This window comes from Zootoca vivipara, chromosome 9, assembly GCF_965207765.1.
Source record: "Zootoca vivipara chromosome 9, rZooViv2.hap1.1, whole genome shotgun sequence".
Taxonomy (NCBI): Eukaryota; Metazoa; Chordata; class Lepidosauria; order Squamata; family Lacertidae; genus Zootoca; species Zootoca vivipara.
In genome coordinates, this window is record NC_142592.1 from 26,323,721 (window position 1) to 26,342,548 (window position 18,828).

The 18,828-nt window shown below is 42.7% G+C and overlaps 2 protein-coding genes and 1 non-coding gene across 3 annotated transcripts; all 3 read right to left on the bottom strand.

Moving 5' to 3' along the window:
* Positions 1 to 3,073: 3,073 nt before the first annotated feature.
* KICS2 (KICSTOR subunit 2) lies at positions 3,074 to 10,902 on the bottom strand. The gene is made up of 3 exons (XM_035127032.3): positions 10,594 to 10,902; positions 6,397 to 6,685; positions 3,074 to 4,398 (listed from the first exon to the last, which is right to left on the bottom strand). The coding sequence occupies exons 1-3, from the start codon at positions 10,826 to 10,828 to the stop codon at positions 3,582 to 3,584; spliced, it is 1,341 nt and encodes a 446-aa protein (XP_034982923.1). The 5' UTR covers positions 10,829 to 10,902; the 3' UTR covers positions 3,074 to 3,581.
* Positions 10,903 to 12,827: 1,925 nt separating this feature from the next.
* RPL18A (ribosomal protein L18a) lies at positions 12,828 to 18,716 on the bottom strand. Its single transcript, XM_035127036.2, has 5 exons — positions 18,681 to 18,716; positions 17,887 to 18,066; positions 15,320 to 15,449; positions 13,961 to 14,070; positions 12,828 to 12,976 (listed from the first exon to the last, which is right to left on the bottom strand). Exons 1-5 carry the CDS (start codon positions 18,696 to 18,698, stop codon positions 12,884 to 12,886), a joined length of 531 nt encoding a protein of 176 aa, XP_034982927.1. The 5' UTR covers positions 18,699 to 18,716; the 3' UTR covers positions 12,828 to 12,883.
* On the bottom strand, positions 14,181 to 14,309 carry LOC118091606 (small nucleolar RNA SNORA68). The gene has a single exon (XR_004693410.1). It is a non-coding gene; the product is annotated as a small nucleolar RNA SNORA68 (small nucleolar RNA).
* Positions 18,717 to 18,828: the final 112 nt, after the last annotated feature.

The following is an 18,828-nucleotide window of genomic DNA, read 5'->3' on the forward strand; positions in this document are numbered from 1 at the left end:
ATAGATTTAGATCAGTGGTTTGCGGAAGGGCATAGTTCAGAGGCTGCAGAGGGCAGAAGCTGGGAAATATTGGAAGAGGAACAGCAGGAAGAAGCACCAGGGGAGAGACAGCTGACAGACGCGGTGTCCTTGGAAAGCATTCCTGACCCCGCTTCTCCAAGGACCAGACAGGCGTTGAGAGTAGAACAGACAGCTTAGCGGCAGAAGGCTCAGATTAGCCGAATAAATTACGTGATAAGGACTCTTCATGTTATCTGCTTTTTATTGGCTGCCACCAGGGGAGGGTATTCTGAGCCTTGACACCTGCACACTTCTCAGCTGGGTGTTTGCTCAGTTGAGGTGCAGCCTTCCTCTGCGTCACCTATTAGGTGGGAGGCTGACCAGCCTCAGCAAAGCCCCACTGTGCATCCACCTTGTGAAGAGACCGCAGAGGGTGTCCTTTGGTGTCTGGGGAGGGCCTCTCATGAGCCGGATGTGTAGCAGGGCTTTGCTGAGGTTGGTCAGTTCTCACCCACCCACCCACCCATCCACTTCCGAAGCCAGCCAAGAGGTGCAGAAGAGTTCCAGCTGACAAAAAGCCCTGAGCATACCTGATGTGCATTTAACTGCACTGGAGACGGTCAGTGCAATCGTCTTGAAAGCAATGTCAAAGTGCTTAAAATTAATGCAGCTGAATTGCACCTAGTGAGGCAACCAAAAGTAGTTATTTCGGTAAAAAACGATACTTGTTCATTTGCTGTTGTAAAGTTGTAAATAAAAGTATGTGATTATTTTTAATGAAGCTCCCAAGTCACTCAAACCAAAATAAATTTTAAACCCATTTTATTTTTATACCAAACCTAAAGTGTACACAGGTGTACTTTCAACTGCTCTTTTGAAAATGGACAGTGATTTTAAATGCCAGCGCAAGGTCTATTACTTTAAACTTCCATTTATATTGTTCTAAAGGCTATTGCTAATGCCATCAGTGTAATATGCATAGCTGTAAAGGCAAGTAGAGAGTTGGACATCACAACACTTAAACAATACCTGCACACTATATTCTCCAGTCCCCAAGGATCTTCCCAACCAGTTTTTCAAAGAACAAATGTAGCACAGCTGATGTTCATTTGTTCTGCAGGACGCAACCGTCTTTCAAGAAAAGGCTTCTGTTCAGGATATTGAATTGTTGCAGCACTCAGCTGCAATATATCACCATTGGGAAAATGCAATTAAATCCACAGCCAGTGAGGCTTTTGCAACTTGAGGTGGTGCATGGACTGTGGTTGCAGGAGTGTCATAGAAGCCTACCGATAGATCCCATGGTGCCACTAACAAAATTCCCCCTGTAGTCATACCGTGTCTTTATTTTATTGTTAATTTTCTCTGAAAGATATACGGTATGCTTTCTTCCCATACTGGAACATTTATCTTTTCCTGGCACTGTTGCGTTGCAAAAAATGAATGAATGTACTTCCATCGCATCCAAATGAGATTGCAGAGAAGTTGAATGCATTGCTTTTGTCTTCACAACAGAGGGTGTGGTGGTGACAAGAGGCAACATCCTAGGCCTTACTGACATTAAAACTGGCAAAACACTGGGTCCAGATAGCATCCAACCCTACAAAATGGCTCATCTTCTAAGAAAAAGCAAAAGTAACTTGTCCCTATAATCTCCCTCCATACCCAAATATTCCAAAGTGGCCAACAGAGCTTGCACAGTATAATTATCTCTTCACGAGAGAGAAGTATGACTAACCTTTCCAAAGAGAAGACAATAAAAAAGCCATGCATCAGTCAGGGCTTTTACACACTTGCCATTTAAGATGCTATGGCTGTGGTTGGATCCATTTTTAAGTGCATTTGGAGCTGATAGTCTACTCTACACCTTTCGTCACATGTTGCTGTTATTACAAAGTGAGTGCCTTCCCCCCACCCCTCCAACACTAATGGCAGGTTGCACCCAAACTGAGAAAAGTTCTGTGGTTGTAGTCACACCCCTCCTTACATTCCCTTGCGTTCTGCCAGCCAGTAAACGTGGGATTTCTAAGCATGTGCATGGAGATAGCACTGGCAAGTTTTCTTTGGGTTTTTTGGTATATAATACCTTGTATTGTGGAATTCTGACTGATTATAAAAGGTTAGACAAGAGGAACTCTGTGTGTCTGCCTGAGCTACAGCTGATCCCTGAACTCCCTTCACTAGCTGACGTCACGTCTCTGAATAGTTCGCAAACTGACAGCTTGCACTGGTCAGAGAGAGTGGCATGAAGCAGCTATCTCCAAAACCACACCACACAAGCCCCCGCCCAGAAAGTGGGGTGGTGCTGATACACATGCCACACAAATGACAATACTGAGGATCCATTCTGAATCATTTGCAAATGTTGGGATCTTTTCCTTTCTAGAAGAAAAACACACACACATTTTGAGTAAATACATTGTTCTGGAATAGTAGCTGAAGAATGGCAGCATGCCCACAAAGACAAACCAGTTAACAATACCTCTATAAAAGCTAAGGTCCTTGGTTAGGTACATAGCTGACTTAGAAAGTAAGTTTAAGAAATTTGCATATCCTTAAATGACCCAAGGCTGATTAATTTTTATTTCACTGCAGAGTTGTTGCTTCCTGGTGATGTTTTAATGCTTTCATGTATCTGTATTAGCTTGATGGTTAAAATTGTTGTATTTGACTTTGGATCCAAGGTTGTAAAAGCGGAATTCTACAAGTACAGTACGACTTCTTCCTCTTGTCCCCTCTTGAAATGTATTCCTCTGCCCTGGCACTCTCCCTGAACCTGCTCTGGAGCCCCCAAACCTTCCAGAGCTGATGTAGGTGGCACTACTGGATACAAACCATAAGCTATTTTTACTATTAGCCACCTTGAGCTCTTTCAAGGAAAGATATTGGATATAATTTTTTAAAAAATATATCCAATAAGAAGCATATACAGCTTCCTATAGCAATAACAACTAACCAGAAGATTTAGAGAGAAAGGGATCTATAAAGACACTACCACAAGATGATGAAATGGGGCCTTATATGTGAGTTGTGGAATTCCAGACCAAGGTTTTACAGAGCTGAGAAAGAAAAGTATTTTTCCATGGTGCATTTAATTTATTGCAATTATTTGCTTCAAGTTCCAACACTTTCCAGTGAATATGACAAAAGAATACTTTTAATATAAGCAATTGCTTTTGGTGGTGGGATTCACACTCCATATTCCTTTTCAAATCTGCTTCCTTTTCAAATCTGTTTCCAGCAGATGCTAAGTGACTGACCAGCAACAGATAAAGTGCATTTAGGTAAAGGCAAACAAGTGTTATATAGACTTTAAAAAAATACAGCAGTTGAGCAAAACACCATCCTGATAGTTTTAGTGCACTACATTTGAGGAGTTTGCCACCTTCCAATTCAATTTTATATCATTCAAGGTATTCATTCCAAAAATGCTGAATATTAATATTAAACATTAAATACTTAATATTAAAATAGCTTCTATTTTTTTAAAAAAATGACCAACATACACATACGGGCATTTCTAGAAGCCTTAAAAGCCAGTCTCCTTGCAGTCCAATAAACAATTTTAATAGCAAATCCTTTTATCCTTTGGATCCAGGCTTCAGACTTGCAAATGCTTTTGAGTTCTTAAGGGAATAGGAAGTTTCATTGAGAAAAGAGATAAAATGAGAGTCTCTCTCAGACTTCTTGGATTCAAAAATAACTACAATGGTAAAATAAGGTTCAGGGCGAGTCAAAAAGTAGGTGCTTTGAACTTTGTCATCATAGAAATGGACCACCTTTTCCAAACTGTTGAGGTCAGAAGCTCTGTCAGACATAATCATGATGACATTGGGCCAGTGCATAACAGGCCTGTCATTGGGCAGAGATACTACTGCAGGATACTGATCAACACCTTTGGGGGCTTCTCTGTAGGAATGGGGATGATGGTAACCATGTCCCTGAAAGCTCTCTGATCCACGGTTGTCAAAGATTAAGGAAACGTTAACAGCATCATATTTCCTGATAAAGCTGGAAATTCTCCCAAAATAATCAGGATTGGCTTTTGCAGTCAATGTCTTCATTTCAGATGGCGTTGTTTGCCGACTAAGTGCCTCATGAAAGTAAAAGGTAAATTTGGCAAGGAGGATATTCTTGAGTTTCATAAGCCACAGGAAAAGGTGTGGCGGTTGTACAGCCTTCTGAGACTGGCCGCCAAACAGGTGTTTCTTGGTTTCTCGTTGCTTCTCGAAAATCTGTCCCCAGGTCTGCAGCTTTGTGTGAGCATTGTGCAAATGGACCAAGGATGGGAGGAATTTCCACTCTGAGATCTGTGCCTGAGCCTTCAAAAGATGGGCAAGCACATCTGCTTCTAAGTGGAAGCTACTTTCCAGAGGACTAAGGATTGGATGATGAAATCTAGAGAAAGGAAGACATTTTGAAATGCATGAGACGCATTGCACAGAAAAGCTATTCTCTCAATCAGCCAGGAATCCAGAGACAGTGTACAGTTCTAGAGCATGTTCGCCAAATGCTGTCCTTCTCGGAAACAATGCTGTGGAGGTGACAAAGAGCTTTGTCACTACAGTGGTACCTCGAGTTACGAACTTAATTCGTTCCGGAGGTCCGTTCTTAACCCGAAACAATTCTTAACCTGAGGCACGCTTTCGCTAATGGGGCCTCCCACTGCTGCTGCCGTGCGATTTCCATTATCATGCTGGGGCAAAGTTTTCAACCCAAAGTACAACTTCTGGATTAGCGGAGTTTGTGACCCGAAGCATTTGTAATCCGAGGTACCAGTGTACTTCTAACAGGATTTTAAGATCATCTTGGCAACTCTGCATGTTACAATCATGTACCATGTATGCTGAATAAGCAGTTCGCCCGTGTCCCGCTCGCCAATGTATCAAAGTTCAGTATTGTCTATGCTTGTCTCCAAGGCGCACAACAGCCACATTCCACATCACAACAAGCCATAAACCATGGTAAATCATGCCCGCTTCACTCCTCCTGGATCACATTGGCAGAAAGCAAACCAAAATCCCCAGCTTGGTGTTGTATTTGAACAAGGAATCATTGTTTGTTTTGCTCCTAACAAACCATAATCTTAGCCAAGGTTTATTCTTAGCTTACTGATTATGGTTGTTTGGAGCAAAACAAAGCAGTGTCAGAATATTAAGCCAGAGATCATGGTTTGTTTCCTCCACGTAGTAGTGGAGAGGACATAAACAGACCAAAAATGCATGCTTAAGGTAAACCATTAATTATAGCATACTATGACATGTGAAGTGGGCCAATACTTCCAAGTGTTGGATAATATATGATTTACTCCCAAATTCTGAATGAAAAAAACACACCTTCCAACTCACCATAGAATACTTCACATTTGCATGTGACAGAAAACTTTGGTCAGAATAAGTTATACTAATTAAATTATATAAACAACCACATGAAAGTGACCCACCACACATTTCTACAAATTTTCAGCTCCAGTTGGTTCCAACGAGCAGATCAACAACCATTTTATTGTTACTGCAAACTAGATTAAGAAGAAAAAGCACAGACCAGTGCTCAAATTGTTTCCTAATGAGAGGAACATTCCTGATATTGTGTCTGAAAAAATGTTGCCTACTTGTAGACAATGTGCCTTCAGTCTACCATATAAGACTCTCAGCTAACCAAGTTTAAATGAAGCAGAATTTAAACAGAGTGCAAACCTTGTCGGGGACATCCAGTGAAAAACTGTAATTCCAGAAAACTGCCAACTGAATGATGATGATGAAGAAGGCTGAATTACAAAACTTACACTGTCTCAGAAATGTGTTCTAATTAAAAGCCTTACCATAGACACCGTTACAGAGTCATTTCCACACCTGCTTTCCACACACACTGACACTGACAATTAAGAAATACAGATATGAAACCATATTTCTTTTAATAATTAATAAAATTATGGAGAATGATTTAAAATTAATTATTGTATGCTGCAGTTTAGAAAAATCATGATGATAAGGCTGAGAGGATGTGCTTATGTTTCATAGACTTAAGGAAAGATCTCATGCTTCTCAATTTTGTACCAACCCCAAATCTGTGATTATATTTGTAATATATATTAAGGGATAGGGGAAGTGAAGATGAAAGTTAATGAAATTGTTGGATGGTAAACATGATAGAAACTGTGCCAGATCCCTATTCCAACAGCTGGTCATATAAAACATCAGAAAAAGAAAAGAATTGCAGACACTTTGTTGGCATTGTTCATATATGTTAAACTCATTTTTTGCTAATATGTAAAACGGTATAAAGACTAAACCATTTGGATTCCGGACTACTTTTACATTGACAAAGCTCTTATGCAAATTTTCAATCCTTCTGCTTAAAATAAAGACATCAATGATATTAAAAGGACACACTGACCTTGAGCTGTATTTTTTAAGGATGGATTCCAAGAAGTTTACCAGTTCCTCGGAGTTGATAAACTTTTGGGTGCTAAGGCTATACATTTTTTCATAGAAATCAGCAATTTCCATTCGAGCCTGAACAAAATAGCAGAGCTGCTCAGACAGGTGAGACAGCAGTTCTTCTAGGTGAGGGGCTGTCCCTCCCATTGCATTCCGACCCGTTGCCACCACCTTCTTCAGTTCATTATGCAGAGATGTATATATGGTTCGTATAGAGTCTTTTCGGCTGAAGAACGACTGTCCACCTGTATTTTTTTTATTAAAGAAGTATATATTACCCATACTATGGATGAAAAACACACAAGATGCAACAATATGCCTCCATAGTTCATCAGCAATTGCATGTTCAGCAGCAACAATGACTTGTAAGAGCAGATTTAATTATTACATAATAGAAGTTTACATTTTAGCAAGTTTAACCTCTACTTGTTCCAAATTAATTTTTCATCAGGGGCCTTCTGCCACATTGCTTCATTGTCCATGCCTTGTTTTTAGAAAGGTCTAAATATTACTTCTAAGTATGCTGGGAAGAATATACGCAACCTAGAAGTAACCTCTTCTCTAAGGATTTTACACAGCATTGCCATCATGAAATGTTAATAACACACGTTGCTATTAATAGCTAGACTTTAGAATGTGTTTTTATCCAACCACAACACAAAACACTTTAAAGTTTTTTAAACCCTGAAACGTGAAACGTACAGTCATGAATATACCAACATTCTAACTGCAAATCAGAATTCAAAGAGAACAGATGAACTCAAAGACCTGCTCATTAGTCCTTAAAAGCACACAAACAAGTACATTTTAAATTATTTAGGATTAAGAAAGCTTAAAACATGTATTTTCCCAAGAGCCACATCACACCTCAAGGGAGTCACAAGACCCATTAAGGGAAGTCAGCAGAGTTAAGTAATCAAATGTAAAGAATATAGTGCATGAGAGTAATATAATTCTCATTTGTAACCAGCTGTGATTTTGAAAGCAAGGACTAAAAATCCCTACCACAAGATTCTTTAACTATTTTCATGCTTTTATTTTTCCCACTCCAGCAAGTGCAAAATTCCTCTGCAACTCTTCTCTCCTTTTGTCTCACGGCTTTTTTCAGAATATAAGACTTCAGGAAGGACTTATGCTTTTTTGTTTCTGAACAGTGCCTATTGGGTGAATTTATTAAACTGGTGTTGCTGACAGTTCCATGCTACAACCTAGTTCTGCAAACATGAGCATTAGAAGAACTAACAGGTTACTGATATCATCACATTACCTGGACTGCCACTGCCTTGTCAAATAATGCTGTTTTAGAGTAACAAGGCCAGTGGAAGTGATGATATTCCAGCTGAACTATTTAAAATTTTAAAAGATGATGCTGTTAAGGTGCTACACCCAATATGCCAGCAAGTTTGGAAAACTCAGCAATGGCCAGAGGATTGGAGAAGATCAGTCTACATCCCAATTCCAAAGAAGGGCAGTGCCAAAGAATGCTCCAACTACCGCACAATTGCGCTCATTTCACACGCTAGCAAGGTTATGCTTAAAATTCTACAAGGCAGGCTTAGGCAGTATGTGGACCGAGAACTCCCAGAAGTGCAAGCTGGATTTCGAAGGGGCAGAGGAACCAGAGACCAAATAGCAAACATGCGCTGGATTATGGAGAAAGCTAGAGAGTTCCAGAAAAACGTCTACTTCTGCTTCATTGACTATGCAAAAGCCTTTGACTGTGTCGACCACAGCAAACTTTGGCAAGTTCTTAAAGAAATGGGAGTGCCTGATCACCTCATCTGTCTCCTGAGAAATCTCTATGTGGGACAAGAAGCTACAGTTAGAACTGGATATGGAACAACCGATTGGTTCAAAATTGGGAAAGGAGTACGACAAGGTTGTATATTGTCTCCCTGCTTATTTAACTTATATGCAGAATTCATCATGCGAAAGGCTGGACTAGATGAATCCCAAGCCGGAATTAAGATTGCCGGAAGAAATATCAACAACCTCAGATATGCAGATGACAAAACCTTGATGGCAGAAAGCGAGGAGGAATTAAAGAACCTTTTAATGAGGGTGAAAGAGGAGAGCGCAAAATATGGTCTGAAGCTCAACATCAAAAAAACCAAGATCATGGCCACTGGTCCCATCACCTCCTGGCAAATAGAAGGGGAAGAAATGGAGGCAGTGAGAGATTTCACCTTCTTGGGCTCCTTGATCACTGCAGATGATGACAGCAGTCACAAAATTAAAAGACGCCTGCTTCTTGGGAGAAAAGCAAAGACAAACCTAGACAGCATCTTAAAAAGCAGAGACATCACCTTGCCGACAAAGGTCCGTATAGTTAAAGCTATGGTTTTCCCAGTAGTGATGTATGGAAGTGAGAGCTGGACCATAAAGAAGGCTGATCGCCGAATAATTGATGCTTTTGAATTGTGGTGCTGGAGGAGACTCTTGAGAGTCCCATGGACTGCAAGAAGATCAAACCTATCAATTCTTAAGGAAATCAGCCCAGAGTGCTCCCTGGAAGGACAGATCGTGAAGCTGAGGCTCCAATACTTTGGCCACCTCATGAGAAGAGAAGAATCCTTGGAAAAGACCCTGATGTTGGGAAAGATTGAGGGCACTAGGAGAAGGGGACGTCAGAGGACAAGATGGTTGGACAGTGTTCTCGAAGCTACGAACATGAGTTTGACCAAACTGCGGGAGGCAGTGCAAGACAGGAGTGCCTGGCGTGCTATGGTCCATGGGGTCACGAAGAGTCGGACACGACTAAACGACTAAACAACAACAGAGTAGCTTTACAAATTTGAACAAACGTTTAAGTTGCTCAATGATTTGAAAGTTAATCTGCTGCCTGTACTCAATTTCATCACATGCCATGAGGGACCCATTTACCACCCTCTCCTCCCAAGTCTATTAACTGGGACTCTTTCTATCACATTTAAATGGCCATTCCAGCACGCAAAATGATTCCTGTCTATTAGTTTCCATTCGGCCACAGACTACCTAACACTGTCGCCTTCAAGTGGACAAAAAAAGCTTTTGGGGGCTTAATCTGGCCGCTCCACAACTTCAACCCTAAAAAAAAGCTCAACTTCAATCCTAAAAAAAGGTCAACAACTTTGGTTGGTCCTTTGGTCGGCCCTCACGGCCCTTCACTTCATCAAATCTGGCCCTCTTTGAAAAAAGTTAGACCACCACTGGCCTACATTAACTGGCAACATCTCTCCACCACCAGAGTCTCCATCTGAACCTCAGATCTAACTGCATGCAAAGCAGTTGCTCCAGCATTTGCTTTCACTATCAGGCTGTATCAGAACAAAAAGGCGATATTTTGTGTTAAGAAAAACAATATGGGGCCCCATATTGTTATTATTGGGGTCACGAAGAGTCGGACACGACTAAACGACATTGTTATTATTGAATTTAGTTTCTGCCAGGTAAGAAACGGGAACTATAAAGGCAGGATGACAGGATGTATTGCTTGTGTATGGCTTCAGACATTGGGAGTCTGAAGCAACTCTTCCATGAAACACGTACACCTTTGCCAGCCAATATACCTTTGAGCTGCCCCTAGGTTTTGTTTGCTCTGTTGAACATCCCAAGGCTGTCATGGATATAGATGTCTGGAAAGGGGGGCGGGAAGATTGAAGTGCAAAAGGGAGATGACATGGGCCCAATCCCTCAGCATAGGAGCCAACTCCTAGGGGCCGAGGCCCCTTTGCCCCCCCCAAAAAAATACCTGAAGGGGGGGGGAGACAACCAAAGTTGATGGGCGTTGCCATTCAAATGAGGTGCGTGCGCCACGTCTTGTTTATGCGGCGATGGGGCTTATTATTCTTATTTGAATTTATATACCGCCCTATACCCGGGGGTCTCAGGGCGGTTCACATACCACCTGCCCCCCCCCATATTTTATTCAAGTTGGCACCCCTGCCCCTCACTCAACATCTACACCTCGGGACCAACTCCTCGCGGGCCTGAGAAGTTCCGCACGTCAAGGAAGAGCTGCCCTTCTCCAAGCCCGACTCGGTGCTGTCAAGGGGAGACCTGCGCCTCAGTGGGATGGGGCGGCGCGGGGCGGGGCGGGGCGGGGGGGGGCAGAAGAAAAGCGGCCGCAAAGCAGCAGCAGCAGCCGAACCACCAGCAGAGGCCGGGTAGGTACCTAGTTTCTGGCCCAGGAAGGTCATGCTGTGATAGGCCTTCTCGGCCGCGGCCAGGTGGGCCAAGCCGGCCAGCAGCGAGAGCCAGCTGGCGCCCGCGCTCTTGTTCGCCTCGCGCTCCTTCTCCACATTGTCCTTGGCCTTGTCGTAGGAAAAGATGCCCAGGTGCGAGAAGAAGGTCTCCAGCACCGCCTGCTCCACCGGCACCGGCGTGCCCAGCGGCATAGACTCCCCCATTCGCCCGCCGCCGCCACGACGCGCACGGCAGCCACCTCTCCCGCGCCCCGCCGCGCAGACATCCACAAACGCACGCCCGAGACGCGCGCGTGCGCAGAAATACGGACAAGTCACGTGAGCCGGAGGGCGGCCATCATAGCCCGGCGCCCGCCCTTCCCTATTCAACAGCCAATCGGGCTGTAGGGAAGGCGCCACGCCGCGTGATCTATCAGGGAAGCGAAAGGGCGGTGGAACTCGAGCGAGGATGGTGAGGGGCGGGGACGCGGAATCAGGGGAACGAATTCTATCGGTTTAGGACTACAGTAATTCATTTCCATAGGAGCGCAGCGAGGGCAGAAGGGCTCAAGTCCTAGAGCGGTGGCCCGAAGGCTGCAGCCGCCAACCTTCTACGGCTGCATGTTCACAGGCACCACATCGACCCGGGGGGCGGGGGGGGGGAACGTTTACTGGTTCCTTCTCCACTCATCCACTGATAATGGCCAGGTTTGGGGGGCAGTCAGGCTGGGGATTTGCCACCCATGTCCAAGACTGTATCAGGCTTCCTTTTTCCATGCTACACACTTACACAATACAGTACTTCCAATCAGCAACCAGTTCCTTTACATGCCACCAGTCTGTTTTGCAGCTTTCTTAGTGATCCTATATTTTTCTGGTAAAATCAAGAGCATTAGTCAATTTGTCCTTGCTTCCTTGGTTTGGATTCTGAGAAAGAACTAAGAGAAAAGGAGAGACCCCCATGTTTTTTGTTTTGTTTTTAATCTATGGAGAAATTTTCCACTTACAGTAGAATGAGGGGAAAGAGGACTATCATGGCATTAGCATCCAGTAGGCTTTTAAGTCACCACCTGTCGGATGCTGTGCTTTTCTGCAGTGATGGCTGTGCCATAGTTCCCAGTTGCACAGCCAGCTGTAACACCACCTGCCCCATACCTGCCATTTTGTGTAGGACAGGTTAGCATAGCTTGCGGAAACAGCAACAGTTCTCCACACCCACTATAGCCACAACTTTTGTGCCTCACATTACCCTTCCCAATGTTTTCCAACTATTTTTATATTGATTCTGTCAAGTCAAAATATTCAGTTCAGTAATAGGGCACACAAACTCTGGTGCAAATATGCAGGGACACTTTCAGCACCTGGCGTAGTGGGCAATTTGGGGAGGCCTCTATGTCCTGGGAGGATCCACTAGGCTTGGCATTCCACCTACCTACATGCAGCCACCTGGTACCCTCCATTCTCTGTACCTCATCTGCTGTTCCTAAGATCAAGGAAAGACTGCTTTTCTTTGTATAGTCTGCACATTGGAGCAATAAAATATGTGTAGGCTACACCAACCTAGCATATTCCTGTGTTCATAATGGAAGTAGTGCATGTTCTTCTTTGCTAGTCTTGTCGAATTGGAGTCTGTTTACATGTTAAGGAAAGTGACAGGCATAATAAAAAGTACAAAATGTAACTTTCTATATGTAGTTTCTATATTTGTCACTACACAAATAATAGTACTACACAAGGCAATTTAAGGTCGCAAAGGACTACTTGTGGCAAGAACGATTACCTGTTCCTTAGCAACCTGAGAAACTTTGCTCTTCTCTCTTTTAAACTTAAAAGTAAGGCTCTTTATGGCAAGGTGGAAGCAACCAGTCTGTGTATGGGTCTATCAGAGAGCATCCTGTTCTGTGAATGGTACTCTAGATCAGGGGTCAGCAACCTGCAGCCCATGGGGGTCGTTTAAACGTCCCACGAGCCGCCCCTGAACCGAGCCGCTTGCTTGGCGAGTCCTCACACGCTGCACTAAACCGGCAGACACGATCTCCATGGGAGTGAACCGGCCCAGGCAAGGTAAACCTTGCTGACCCCTGCTCTAGATCCGTCAGCTCCCTTGTCCTTCCACAGATGCACAGCAGAGAGGTGGGAAGAGGATGACAGACAGGTGTGCAATTTCCCTCAACATTTTATTTGCAAGGTTGGGACAATTATGTTTCAGACCTAACAAAAATAATCAGAAGTTCAAAAAGAACTTTATTGAAACTCAGAGCAAATGAACCAAGTCTGCATTTAGAAGAACGTGTTTGGTCTCTTGGTGGTGAAGCGTGGCCTATGTTGACGACGCAGAACTCTATGTGGCAGAGGGAACTTGATTTTGGAATCCTGTAGGAAAACAAAGCATTAGTAAATGTTCATTAGATACTAACTAGTGAAATTAATTCATGGCTACTATGTTTTAATCATTGGCATTACTACACAAGAAAAATAGAGTTGGCAAAAATAAATTAACATCCTGGATGTTAATAGCAACAGGGATGCACCTTTCTAATCCCCACACACATGTAATAAAGGGAGCATCCCAAAAGTGCTAAAAAATCACTAATGCAAAATGTCTTTTAGGTGTCCTCCTTCAATATCAGATGCGTTTCAGGCTCCATACCCTCTCTGATAGGACTACAAAAATATATAAGTCCATTTTTCCCAGTAATATCATGGTACTACATATATATCTGCACCAGAATCTGCATTGTGGTTAAAAAAAAACAGCTGGGGGACACACTCTGCACTGCACTAAAATTATATGATTTTTAAAAAAATAATAAGCCAATAACAAACACACACCTGTATGCTTTAATCAGCAAAGAAACAAAGACTGAATCCTTACAGGACATTTTGCAAATGAATAAAGTGTATACATAATACTATAAATTTGAAACTAAGCAGCAAGAGAAATAGGTTTCTCTTATTAAATAAAAGCATGTTTCATGTTATATAACACAAAAGTATTTTTACAGTAAAAGAAAATGGATCCATGCATGAGTATAATGGGTTTTCCCTCCCTCTTCTACAACCTGCACCCCTCACTTGTCCCAGGAACTACTCTAGGAGGATGGGGGATTCTCTTGAGTGAAGATCTGTTCATGCAGACCCAGTATAGGCAATTTTACATGACTGAAATTTGATTTGGTTTAGTAATGTAGTTCTGATGTAAGAATTGGGGGGCTCAAAACACACCAGATATTAAGGTCAATGACAAATATGCAGCTCATGATCCCCTAAAGTTATTTTTATTGACATCACTGTGATGAAGATTGTTCCATTCTCAACTTTGTAGAGATGTCAAAAGTACATATCTAATCTACTTACATGGAACTGCTTGACAGCTGGTCTGCGGCACTTGCTAGCAGCAATCTCTTCAACCTTCATGATCTGAATTGAGTGAGCACGAGCTCTATGACGGGCTCCCATATCACGATCTGTAATATGCCAGACGATTACGAACTATTCTAATAACATACCGGTAAACAGGGTTGAGCCCTGTAACTAGAGATCTATAAATACACAAATACACAATCTCTCTGTATTTATTTGTAGGACCTTCAATTTCACTTTCAAAAGCACAGCAGCTCTTGAAAGGCGACAAGGTACATTTAATATCTGCACACACGGCAAGAACATTTTATTATAAACAATGTTCTTTGGGTTTGTATGCAGTTTTAAATTTCAACACCAGTAACAATTTGTGGCTCTTCCATCATGTAATCTGTATACATAGATAGTACTAAAGGACAGCCAAAGTTCCCAGTTGACAAAAAAAAGTGGGGGGGGGGGAAATTTCACACACACAAATCACATGAATTAGGTGGCAGAATACTGTTTATGCAGTGTTTCTCAAAATTTGGTTCCCGGCTGTCGTTGGACTACAACTCCCATCATCCCTGACCACTGGTCCTGGAGCTGGGGTGATGGGAGTTGTAGTCAGACAACAAGTCCAATTTAAGTTATATAATATTTAGTCTTGAGCCATGCTAGCCTTTTCATTGACCCAAACTAGGTCAAGATAAGTCTGGCTATGAACAGATTAAAAGAATGAAACTTATCTTGACCTAGCTTGGGTCAATGAAAAGAATGCCAGACACATTACCCATAACCAAGGCCCATCAAGAACAATGGAATGTGCATCAGCCCCAAACTTGTTTATGACTAGAACACACAAAGCTGCAACTTATTTTTCAAAAAAACCTTAAGAGTTGTATCCAACACTACATGAACAAAATTCCACTTGTGCGGGACTTGTTTATTCTCCTCCCAGTGCATCTCCCCCCCCCAAAAAAGTGCTCTGAGGGGGGGGGTCTCCCAACAATCAGGAGATAATTTTGAGGGAACAGGAGGTGCTGGAGGGGTCAGAAGAGAAAGTTCTGTTGCACACATAGAAGTCTGTGGTAGGGCATTTGTTGGAAACAACCCTTAACAATTATAAAGAATCTGCATGGGTGGAGCAAAACTACCACCACAACTCTTAAAGTCACAGAAATATAGGTTGCAGTCAACTACAACCTGGCTTCATATAAAATGCTTTGTCAATTTGGATCGCATAACTAATCAAAATAAATGTATAATGCAATGGATGACACGATAAAAAACTTTGAATTATTTCCTCTTTTTCTTTATCTTTCAATAGTGGCATCGAAAGGAAACCAAACATTCCAAAGGGTCTCTACTTACAGCACTGTGTAACAGCTCCAGCAGTTGTCAAATCCCTGTACTCCCTGTACATGTTATGAGTTCCACTACGAGAATCATAGCGCAGCCAGATACCGAAATTTTTCACCTTCAACGGAGACTTCTCAAAAACCTATGATTGCATTAATAACATTGTCAGAAAAATCACATTACAGACTAGCAGTGCTTAAATAACAAGTAAAAGCACCAACAAATGGATCAGAATGGAGAAATTTCATTGCTGTTAAATTTATATGGCAGGAATAGGGAACCTATTAACTTCCAGATGTTTTAGACTACAACTCCCATCAGTCATCATGGCCAATCTTCCAGGCTGATGCACTGTTCGAAACTCCCATTGTTCTAGGCACATTTTGTGGCAGGAAATTTCATTAGTGCGAGCAGTTTCTGAGCTCAGGGCGCAGTACGGCGCCTAAAATTTTAGATTAAAACTGCAGAGTGGAAGCAAAGGATGACATTTTTCTGCCTCCCCTTTTCCAGCTACTCTCTTAAGACTGAAGAAGAGACCCTATTAAGAGTATTAGGGGGGTGGGCAGGGGAAGGACTAGACCATGTGAAAAATGAACATAATATTTTAGCTGTTCGTTCATTTTCAGCATTGTATTCTTGTTATTTAAAAAAGCATGCCTAGACAGTCCGCTGTTGTGTTCAAAACCAAGGTTTAAGGTGTCATTTAGCTCCTAGCTTCCATATCTGTTTCTAACACATGGATTATGGGAGTTTTATTTCAGCAACATCTGGAGGGCTACAGATTCCTCATTTTTGTTACAGTGGTACCTCGGTTTAAGTACACAATTGGTTTTGGAAGTCTGTACTTAACCTGAAGCGTACTTAACCTCAAGTGAACTTTCCCATTGAAAGTAATGGAAAGTGGATTAATCCGTTCCAGACGGGTCCGTGGAGTACTCAACCTGAAGCGTACTTAACCCGAAGTATGAGTGTAATTAGTTCTGGAAGTCCGTACTTAACCTGAAGCGAATTTTCCCATTGAAAGTAATGGAAAGTGGATTAATCCTTTCCAGATGGGTCTGCGGAGTACTTAAACTGAAAGTACTCAAACCGAAGCATACTTAAACCGAGGTATGACTGTATATGGTATATCTGGCTTTCATTACTACAAAATGCTGCTGAGTACGAAGTACTGCTTTAAGTACTGTATGTGGATCATGCCTGGAACCAATATGCAGGCATCACAAAACAACCTAGTAAGAATGTTTAAATTTCCTTGGTACAGCAAACCAATGCCCATCTGTAGCAGGAATCAGGATAGATCTGTGGCCTGTCAACTGCTATGGACTCCATCTCTCATCAGTCCCATCAAGCATTGTCAAATGCTGATGAGATGCAGTCCTGAAATACAGATGGCACCAGTTTCACAGATCCTGGTGTAACCCTATGCATGTTTTTTCAGAACCCCCACGGTATTCAAAAAGGCTTATATCATAAGTGTGGTTATGATTGCAGAATTAATCTAAAAACTACTGTGGAGAGAATGCCAGAAGATGCTTTCAGAAGCTCAAAATAGTATATAAATATGAAGGTTAGTATCTGATTTTCAGAAGTACTGGTATACTGCCTTGTAGCATGAAAGATTCATTTAGTAATCATAACGATTTAATCATAACCATTTACCATCTTGTGATGGTAAACTAGCTGCAAATCATGTTAAGTTTCACTTTCTTTCATTTGACTTGAGCTTATTGCCAATAAGCTCTACTGGGTGCACTCAAATTATAGTATTTAAAAAAAGAAATCTCTCCATGTGAATTAGAATTTTATAACCAATTTTCAATCTCAACCCCTCCGGGCCAGTTTGGATCCTTTTAAATTACCCATCATCCCTGACCACCTGGGATTTGACTATCCTATGTAAATTCTGCTGAAATCAAGAGATTACTTTGGAGGTATATAAGGAATATTTTTCAATGTCCTTCTATGTGAACCCCTTTTAAAAACTGTAAAATGCCCAAAACATTAATAAAGAATATCCTGACAAATCCACCCACTACACAAATTAGATTCTTTAAAGTAGTAGTAGCATGTTACAGAGAAACACAGCAGCATTAATTTTAAGAGTTTTCATAATGGAGGGAAAGCATTTCAAGCTGCAATCCTAACTCCCACCTACCTGGAAGTAAGCCCTACTGCATTCAATAGGAGTTATTTCTGAGTATGCATTGTTAGGATTGCACTGACAATGAGCAGCGAAATACTCAGCAAAAATTTTGAACCATCCTACAGCACTTTAATACTTTTGATGAAGCAAAAAAAGCTAGGAGACCAGACATTCTGAAAATTATTAATAAAGCATTGGTCAAATATATGTACAGTATGCGGAATCTTTGGCCCTCCAAATGCTGCTGAACTAGCATGGCCAATTGACAAATATGGTAGGAGTTGTAATGCAGCAACATCTGGAGGGACAGAAGTTTCCCACAGGTGATATATACAAGCTAGGTACCTGGGAATGTTGGGTTAAGCAAATAAGCAAGCCTTCAAACCACAAAATTAAACACGTCTTTAAAATTTAAGTTTGTTCATGGTCCTACCTGTCCACAGTACACAATTTCCCCAGAAGATTTCTTCATCTTCTTCAGCTGAGAGACAAAGTACCAGAAACGGGACTTTGCAACAACATGATTAGGAGCAAAGATGCGCATACGATAGAGAGGTGGTGTTGGGCACTTAGGAGTGGGGAGGCATCTCCCAACAACTTTGTACTCCCTCAGCTTAAAGAAAGAGAGAGAGAAAGCAAACATGAAAAAACCCATACTGCAGGGTGTTTTTACCTGCAAAGTGATGGTAAAAAATGAATTACTTGTGCTACAGTATCTTGACGTTCATCATACTGAGCTCTGTACATTGCGCGCGCACACATCGGCCCATCCCTGACGTACGGGAAGAGTTTATTTCAACGATCAGTAGTTTGCCCAGTTCAAAAGATGCAGGAAGACCAGCCCCGATTGGAAGCTGCATGTTCCTATGACGGTGGAATGGAGGCGAAAGGCGAGAGGAGCATGCCTGATATAAAGAAGAAGCGCGCGTTTGCCTCCCCATTCCTCGGCCTGGGGGTGGGGGCAAACCATCCGCCTTAGGCGGGGCTTCGCAGCCAAGCGCGTCTCCCGGAGGCTCCACGCTGCGAGGAGCTAACAGCGCCATGGCCGCCATATTGGGCGCTCGCTCGTGGCAGAGCCAGACAAGGCCGAGGAAAGACCCACGAAGAGGCGCCCGCTCCCTGCGCCGCCGCCATCCTCAGCCTCTTCCCCCCGCCCCGCCCGCTTTGCCTTATTACAAGCCTCCGCCTGAGACGCCCGAAAGCCCACGAGACCGGCGCTTCGCTTACGGTGCCCGACGCCTTCATGGTGCTGCCTCTCTCGCTGCCACCCAGAAAAGGAAGGTCCGCATGCGCAACACCCGCACGTCACCACCCGACGCGACGCCCCGCCTTTCCGGAGAGCTGCCTCCCGCTATTGGTTTCACACGGACGGCAT